Source organism: Danio rerio, chromosome 13 (genome assembly GCF_049306965.1).
Source record: "Danio rerio strain Tuebingen ecotype United States chromosome 13, GRCz12tu, whole genome shotgun sequence".
Taxonomy (NCBI): Eukaryota; Metazoa; Chordata; class Actinopteri; order Cypriniformes; family Danionidae; genus Danio; species Danio rerio.
Genome location: NC_133188.1, coordinates 5,028,087 through 5,037,500, shown reverse-complemented (window position 1 = coordinate 5,037,500; position 9,414 = coordinate 5,028,087). Strand labels below are relative to the sequence as shown.

Sequence of the window (9,414 nt, the reverse complement as noted above, 5' to 3'; positions counted from 1 at the left end):
CTGAAAACTGGCCTGAAGCAGTTTCAATTTACTAGAACTTCCTCTATGTTAGGCTGCTTTGACACAATCTACATCATAAAAGCGCTATAGAAATAAAGATGAATTGAATACCTTTTTAACATTTATTTAATGGGAATAAAACTAGATCCACAAAGCCTCTCATTTAATATATCTACTAAAAGAAAGAAAATATTACTTTACAAACTCAATGTAAATAAATCATATAAAAAGTTGCATATTGGTCAATAATATTACTGAAATCAATATAAACATTGAATAAATAGAGTTAAAACCACAGGTTTACATGCGCTCTAAAAAAAGAAACATAACCATTTTTTTTTAAATGTCTAATGGTAAATCATACTATATATTTACTATTTTAGGTCCGTTAGGATTACCTAAATGATTTACATTTGCTAAATGCCAAAATAATGAGAGAATTTTTTTTTTGAGAATTGTTTTTACTAATTTCTAGACAGTCAAAAGTGTACACATTTCCTTGGTATTTTTTTTTTAGCTTTGCTTTTAAACTGTATAACTTTAGTCAAATGCTGTGGCTATCCTTCCACACTTTGAAGGTATTTTGGCCCATTCCTCCTGACAGAATTGGTGTAACTGAGTCAGATTTGTTGGCTGTCTTGCTCGCACAAGCTTTTTCAACTCTGCCCACAAATTTTCTATAGGATTGAGATCAGGGCTTTGTGATGGCCACTCCAAAACATTCACTCTGTTGTCCTTAAAGCACATTTTAACTAATTTGGCAGTATGCTTAGGGTCATGGTCTGTTTGGTAGACCCATTTGTGGCCAAGTTTTACTTTCCTGGCTGATGTCTTGAGATGTTGCTTCAGTATTTCTACATAATGTTCTTTCTTCATGATGCCATCTATGCTGTGAAGTGGACCAGTCCCTCCCGCAGCAAAACAGACCCACAACATGAGGCTGCCACCCCCATACTTCACAGTTGGGATGGTGTTCCTAGGCTTGTAAGCTTTCCCCTTTGTCCTCCAAATGTAACACTGATCATTATGGCCAAACAGTTCAATCTTAGTTCCATCAGACCACAGGACATGTCTCCAAAAATGTGTCTTTTTCCCAGTGTAATTTAGCAGATTGTAATCTGGCTTTATTGTTGATTCTGACTTTTTGATTTTCCCATGTTGTCACACAAGGAAGCAGTGTGTTTGAGGTTTTCCTTAAATACTATTCTACAGTTGTACCTCCAGTTAACTTAAATGTTGTCCATTAGCCAATCAGAAACTTCCAAAACCTTGACACCATCATCTGAGCCTTTTCAGCAGCATAATAATCTTATTGAATGTAAACTTGACTTTCAAGAAAAGTTATAACAATTTCACACAAAAAATCTCTCTCTCATTATTCTGCTTTTAAGCAAAACATGTGATCATCCTAACTTACCTAAAAGAGAAATAGTTTAGTCACGTTAACATCTGACCTTTTTTTAAATGGTTATGTGCCTTTATATACAGTGTATGTAAACTTCTGGATTCAACTGTATATATTTCCACGCATTCAAAAGTAAATAAATGATGACTCAATGAAGGGATAAAAAAATCAATCTTGGATTTATTTTCTGCTAAATAAATAATCACATGGTGTGAGATATCATGTGTGTTCATCTGAGGCTGGGCAAAATTCTTCGAAATGCTTACATCTTTGTACATGTGTATATATGCATATATCTTGGAGGCATGTTGAACACAAGGCTCATGATTTGGTCTTTGATCCTCAGGTCAGGCGATGGGCGGCACTTTGAGTGCGGTGTCGTCAATAGTAGATCTGGCTGTGTCAGGTGACGTGACCAGCAGTGCGCTGGTGTTTTTCCTCAGCGCTGTGATCTTCACTGTTGTGTGTATCATCATGTACCTGATGCTGCCCAAACTGGAATACTCAAGGTGAGCAAATCTCTTTGACTGTAATTTTTTTAAACGCGGGGTTCCACACAGGCGAGGCAGTGGTGCAGTAGGTAGTGCTGTTGCCTCACAGCAAGAAGGTCACTGGTTCGAACCTCGGCTCAGTTGGCGTTTCTGTGTGAAGTTTGCATGTTCTCCCTAACTTCGCTTGGGTTTCCTCCGGGTGCTCTGGTTTCCCCCACAGTCCAAAGACATGCAGTACAGGTGAATTGGGTAGGCTAAATTGTCTGTAGTGTATGAGTGTGTGAGTGAATGTGTGTGTGGATGTTTCCCAGAGATGGGTTGCGGCTGGAAGGGCATCGGCTGCGTAAAAACTTGCTGGATAAGTTGGCGGTTCATTCCGCTGTGGCGACCCCGGATTAATAAAGGGACTAAGCCGACAAGAAAATGAATGAATGAATGGGTTCCACACAATTCATTCATGTCGTCCTAACACAGATCGATTAAGTTAACCTAACAAATTTAAGTGTATTGAACATACTAAACGTTGAACACAAGTCCCCCCTCCGCCCCAAAAAAATATCCACAGTTGTGTTGTTTAAGCACATTTTAAATAAGTAGTTTGACCAAGCAGTTTAAAAAAAAAGACCAAACTTTTTTTGAGTGTACAAGCTGTCCTAACAGTTTCTGTGCGGAGTTTGCATGTTCTCCCCATGTTTCCGGGTACTCCGATTTCCCCCACAAGTCCAAACACATGCGGTACAGGTGAATAGGGTAGGCTGACTTGTCCATAGTGTATGTGTGTGAATGCAAGTGTATGTGTGTTTCCCAGTGATGGGTTTCAGCTGGAAGTTCATCCGCTGCGTAAAACATATGCTGGATAAATTGGTGGTTAATTCCGCTGTGGCGACCTCAGAATAATAAAGGGACTACGGCGAAAAGAAAATGAATGAATGAATGAATATTGTTTGTAAGTTAAATTTGAAATGCATCCATAAGCTGACACTGTCATAGAAATATCACCTATGAGTCTCACGGATATATTTGTGCATAATTATTTGTATCACACAGGTATGAAAGTAATGTAAAGAAGATAATTTATATGACACAGTAAAAAATAGAAAGAGAAAGAATAAATAAAAAAAATATCGGTAACACTTTACAATAAGGTTCATTAGTTAATGCATTTACTAACATGAACTAATCATGAACAACACATGTACAGCATTTATTAATCATAAATGAACATTTAATAATGCATTATTAACATTTAAGTCCATGCTTGCTAACATTAGTTAATGCACCATGAGTTAACATGAACTAACAATGAACTACTGTATTTTCATTAACTAACGTTTATTAACATGAATAAATACTGTAGTAAATGTATTGTTCATTGTTTGTTCATGTTAATAAATGCATTAATTAACATTAACTAATGAACCTTATTGTAAAGTGTGACCAAAAATATAATATAAATAATTTGCTATGGAAAGGTAACTGTTGTCTGATTGTGAGAATTTATACAGGACAGTCTAATTATAGTTGGTACTTTGTTGCGATCTAGATATGATATAATATATATTACTTATTATAACCCCCAGCCTTGGAAACCATCATGAACATTTCACTACACTCAACATCTGAGTCCGCAGATACAAAAGGAGCATAGATTTCTTTCATTTTGTCTCGTGAGTATCTCCCTTAAACCACATGATACTCGCACTGTTTTTTTTTTTTTTTTTGTCGAGACGCTGTTGAAGGGACAGAAAGAGGAACTGTGGGTCTGTGAGTTTCACTCGAGGTCTCGGGTCAAACCGCAGTTTCGTGACACAATTGTGATGATGGGTGTGCTGCTGATGTGCCTTTGTGTACTATTATTATTATACACAAGGCCTATAGAGATTTCAAAATTCCACATCTGCCAAACTCAGCGGCCCGTCTGCTGATTATCAGGTCAGGCACAAAAACAGAGAAATGTTTATATTTCAGAACATCTTTGAGACTTTGGGCCCTATCATACACCTGGCGCAATGTGGCGCAAGGCGCGCCACAATAGTCTTTTGGTAGTTTCAGCTTGGCGCAAGAGTCGTTTTAAGGCGTTGCACTACGCTGTTTATATAGCAAATGCATTTTCGCTCATTAGGCGTTCTGGTCTAAAAAGGAAGGCGTTCTGAGGCGGACCGCTGGCGCGTTGCTATTTTGAGAAACTATAATAGATTTTTCATTAGACCAAAACTAACCCGGACTAAACTCCGGCGCAGAGTTGCGCCTCGCTTACACACTGCTTAATACACACAAGAGAGCAATAGGCAAATATCTTTACATATGAAAAAATGTAAATATTAAGGATATATATATATATAGGATATAATAAGAATAGATACAGGATATAAATATAAAGGATTAAAATATTACAAAACATATTATTTTCTAGCCTACATAAATATGAAAAATCACTGCTTTTATGTCTTCTTCATCTCGGGAGGCTTTTTCAGTTCATTCATAACAATTAGCTTTTGTATAATGTTATTATTATTATCAGTATTATTTATTATATTCATATTTATATTTGTTTTATTAAAAACAAGCTTAGATTTGCCCACCTGTCAGGTTTTAGACCATATGGGACACAGCATGTGTTTCAGGATATAACTCAGGTTTTTGAAGACATTTTGTTATTATTATTCATTTGTTTGCTTGAAATTAGAACTGAATTTAGAAATAGTTTTAAAACGAATATTTGCCCTTTACAAACAAAAGTATTTATTTATAGACTAATTGATGTCTGTGCGTAAAGGTTTCCCTATCCAAGAGCGAATGTGAAAGTAGATGCATCATCTCTCATTCTCACGCAGTAGATGCTCTGTTTAACAGTTTTCTGTTAACTGTTTGCTTGTGAAATGCTCAGTTTTTCCCCTTAGACTTACTTTGCGTCCTGTAAATAGCGAATGCGCTCTTGGTGCGACGCAGCTGACTCTTAAAGGGAATGGGAGATGAGACTCTAATTGGTTTATTCTCAAAACACACCTATAACTCATTAAGAAAATAAACTCAACCCTTTTAACCCATGCGCCACGGCGCAAAGCAGATTTCCCGTCCTTAAATTAGCAAAAACGCGTCCTGACACGCCCTGAAAGCGTTTGCGCCCTGCGTTTTGCGCTCTGCGCATGGACCGTCAAAATAGAGCCCTTAGTCATAAAAACATTTAGGGTTAAGGTTAGGGCTAGGCTTGGGTTTATATATATTTCAGTTTTGTATCATTCATATCTAATGCCTTAATGGTTTAAATGATTGTTTTAATCCCGACTCAACAGAAATGGTGATGTATAGTGACTACACTGTAAAATACACTGGGTTCCACAGAGTCAATTTGTGTTGGGACAACATGAAGGAAGTTCACTGTTTTGTTTTCACAAATTTAAGTGGATTGAACATAAAACAATTATGCAGTTTCAGCTCATTTTTAAGAACCAACAGCAGAAGTGATTTTTTGGGTGGATTGCAGATTCGCACATTGTGATATCGATGCTGAAATGATATATTGTGCGGCCCTGATGCTAACTGAAACTTAACTGATCAGGATTTTCTCTCTTTCAGATACTACATGGAATTGGCTGCTTTACCCAGTACTGAATCCAACGGCAGCTCAGACGCATCGGCTAATTCTGTGCCACCTCTCAAACCCATCCTGAAGAAGACCTGGGTGCTGGGCTTCTGCGTCTTCTACGTCTTCTTCATCTCCATCATGATTTTCCCCGCCTTGTCTTCCGGAATCCAATCCATGAACCAAGACTCCGGGAACCCTTGGTCCACCACATACTTTGTGCCTCTGACTAGTTTTTTACTGTACAACGTTGCAGACTTCAGTGGCCGGCAGATGACCGCGTGGCTGCAAATCCCGGGACCCACCAGTGGCTTGCTGCCGTTGCTGGTCATCTCCAGAACGATTTTGGTTCCTCTGTTCGTCTTCTGCAACTATCAGCCACGGTACCACCTGCACAACGTCTTCTTTGCACATGACCTCTTCCCTGTGGTCTTCATCTGCGTGTTGGGGGTTTCTAACGGCTATCTGGGCACACTGCCTATGATCTATGGGCCCAAAGTTGTGCCGCGGGAACTTGCTGAGCCTGCGGGTGTCATTATGTCCTTCTTCCTTACGCTTGGCTTGGCTGTGGGTTCAGCTTTCTCTGTGGGACTCGTTCACAGTATATGAGGGCCAATCAATGACATAGGACAGAGCGTTTACACTACTGCACTCGAGGTTTTTGCCAAATCCACCATTTTCATAATTTTTTAGTTTTATATGCATTTTAATGGTCCAAATGGCTTGGATCTGGATTTTAATCTTGATTTTAAAGGGAAAATTCAGTCAAAAATGAACATTTCATCTTCATTTACTTTCACTCAAGTGGTTTTAAACTTTAATATGTTTCTTTTTTTTTCTGTCGAACACAAAGGAAGATATTTTAAAGAATGCTGGAAAATGTAATTGTCATTTATACTAGTAAAAACAAAACACTATGAAAGTCGATGGCTGTTTCCCCCCCAACATTCTTCAAAATATCTCCCTTTGTGTTCAATAGATCAAAGAACCTCGAGTGGTTTAAAACTTTAATGCATTTCTTTTTTTTTCTGTAGAACACAAAAGAAGATGTTTTAAAGAATGCTGAAAATGTGGCATTGTCATACTAGTAAAAACAAAATGCAATAGAAGTCAATGGCTGTCACAGCATTCTTCAAAATATGTTCCTTTGTGTTCAGTAGAAGAAAGGAAGTGCCGTGGTTCTAAACTTTAAAATGTTTCTGTTTTCTGTTGAACACAAAGAAAGATGTTTTGAAGAATGCTGGAAAATTGGCATTGTCGTCCATAGAAGTACAAAAAGTACTATTGAAAGTCAATGGCTGTTTTTTCTCCTCAAGTATATTCCTTTGTGTTTGATAGAAGAAAGGAACACCAGTGGTTCTAAACTTTAATATGTTTCTTTTATTGTTGAACACAAGGGAAGATGTTTTGAAGAATGCTGGAAAATTAACAATGTCATTCATAGAAACAAAAAATACTATGGAAGTCATTGGCTGTCAAACTCAACTTGCCTAAGTGGTTCTAAACTTTATTATGTATTATCTCTTTTTGTGTTGAACACAAAGGAAGATGTTTTGAAGAATGCTGGAAAATGTAATTGTCATCTATACTAGTAAAAACAATATACTATGAAAGTCAATGGCTGTTTCCCCCCCAACATTCTTCAAAATATCCCCCTTTGTGCTCAATAGATGAAAGAACCTCAAATGGTTTAAAACTTTAATGTATTCCTTTTTTTTCTGTAGAACACAAAGGAATATGTTTTGAAGAATGCTGGAAAATTGGCATTGTCATCCATAGTAGTAAAAACAAAATACTATAGGAGTCAAAAGGTGTTTTCCTATCCAACATTCTTCAAAGTATCTTCCTTTGTGTTCAATAGAAGAAAGAAACTCAACTTGCACTCACTTGCACTCTTTTTTTCTGTCAAACACAAAGGAAGATATTTTGAAGAATGCTGGAAAATTGTTATTTTCATTCATAGAAGTAAGAAAAAAAAATACAATGGAAGTCAATTGCTGTTTTTTTCTTTCCAACATTCTTCAAAGTATCTTCCTTTGTGTTCAGTAGAGGAAAGAACAGATTTGGAACTGAAGTGGAGAGAGTAAAGGATGACAGAAATTTCTGAGTGAACTATCCCTTTAATGTTTTAAAATAAATTACTTAAAATAAACACCTTTTTTAAGGATTTTATGGTCATGCTTTAATAGAAAATAGAAGGCAATCTTTTAATGGCCATGTTTGGGATCAGCTTTGGTCTGTAATAAAAACACTTGTATACACATTGTATATTTTATTGCCATAATTCACAGACATAAACTGGAAGGGCTTAAGGCTTTTAGCCGTGTTTACAGTGTGCTATTTATCCACCTAGATCTTCACATAAAAGTGGGCGCAGCTGCTTTTAAATTGAATTTGAATGGCGTCCAGTGTCATCCACTTGCAATTATTTTAAGCTGTACAAAACAGCTTGCAATGGCTGAAGAAAAAATCCTCAATGTTGGAAAAAATGAGAGAGATTTAAAGTGAAAGTACACATTTTAAGTTCAATGCTATGAAATATAGCATATCTAACAAATAGTGTTTCACTTTATTTTATAGTGTACTTATCTAATACTGTGCTTAACTAATTACTAGGAGAAATAAAGTACAGATAAGGTTCAGGCGTGGGCTCTGGGTTAGCACCTGTCTATTGCTTTGTTTTTGTAATTAAAGGGGTCGTTCACCCAAAAATGGCAATTCTGTCATTTACTCTCCCTCAACTTGTTCCAAACCTATTTGACTTCTGTTGAAACACAAAGGCAGATATTTTGAAGAAAGAAAAAGAAGGAAAGCTGGAAACCTGTAACCATCGACTTCCATAGTATTTGTATGGGAGTCAATAGTTACAGGTTTCTGTCTTTCTTTAAAATATCTTATATTGTGTTAAACAGAAGAAAGAAACTCCTAAAGGTTTATAACCACTTAAGGGTGAATAAATAGTCAGTCAATTTTCATTTTTGGGTGAATTCTGGACCATACCATCCAAATGTCGCTGCAGAAATCGAGACTCATCAGATCAAACAATGTTTTTCCAATCTACTATTGTCCAATTTTGAATTGTAGCCTCAGTTTCCTGTTCTTAGCTGACAGGAGCGGCACCGGTGTGTTCTTCTGCTGCTGTAGCCCATCTGCCTCAAGGTTGGACGCGTTGTGCATTCAGAGATGCTCTTCTGCAGACCTCGGTTGTAACGAGTGCTTATTAGAGTTACTGTTGCCTTTCCATCAGCTGGAACCAGTCTGGCCATTCTCCTCTGACCTCCAGCATCAACAAGGCATTTGCGCCCACAGAACTGCCGCTCACTGCATATTTTCTCTTTTTCAGACCATTTTATGTAAACCCTAGAGATGATTGTGCCTGAAAATCCCAGTAGATCAGCAGTTTCTGAAATACTCAGACCAGCCCGTCTGGCAGCAACAACCATGCCACATTCAAAGTCACTTAAATCCCCTTTCTTCCCCATTCTGATGCTCGGATTGAACTGCAGCAGATCGTCTTGATCATGTCCGCATGCCTGAATGCATTAAGTTGCTGCCATGTGATTGGCTGATTAGAAATTTGCATTAGCAAGCAGATGGACAGGTGTACCTAATAAAGTGGCTGGTGGGTGTATATGGATGAGTTATTGTTTAGGTTTCTGGGTATATATTTTGAATATTAATGATTTGGTGTTTAGATAAACTCCCATAAGCCTGCCTTTATTTCATAACCCAGTGGCACCACACTTCTTACCTTTAAAAACCCTGAAAATAACTAATTAAATCATTTTGAGTTTTCTAATTTAGTAGTTTGTTTCATCAGTGTCACTGCAGTTTCACTGCCAAGCATGACAAAAAGTTGTATATTTAGTTTTGCCACCATCATTTAAATTGCAGTAAATAATTAAATATTTCTCATTCATTTATTCATTCATTAA

General features: G+C 37.2%; 2 protein-coding genes across 3 annotated transcripts in view; both read left to right on the top strand.

Moving 5' to 3' along the window:
- The window catches only part of meis1b (Meis homeobox 1 b), a 605,459-nt gene that overhangs the window by 543,540 nt on the left and 52,505 nt on the right, over positions 1 to 9,414 (top strand). The window lies entirely within an intron of this gene.
- slc29a3 (solute carrier family 29 member 3) overlaps positions 1 to 9,414 on the top strand; it is a 24,497-nt gene extending 15,083 nt beyond the window's left edge. The window contains exons 6-8 of one of the 2 annotated variants that reach the window (XR_012389102.1): positions 1,752 to 1,914; positions 5,473 to 7,218; positions 7,401 to 9,414. Coding sequence is in view for 1 of the 2 variants with exons in the window: in XM_073920572.1 (XP_073776673.1) it covers positions 1,752 to 1,914; positions 5,473 to 6,088 (779 nt within the window). In the remaining variant the exon portion in view is untranslated. Of the gene's footprint in view, positions 1 to 1,751; positions 1,915 to 5,472 lie in introns of both variants that reach the window. The other variant, XM_073920572.1, reaches the window with a different exon arrangement.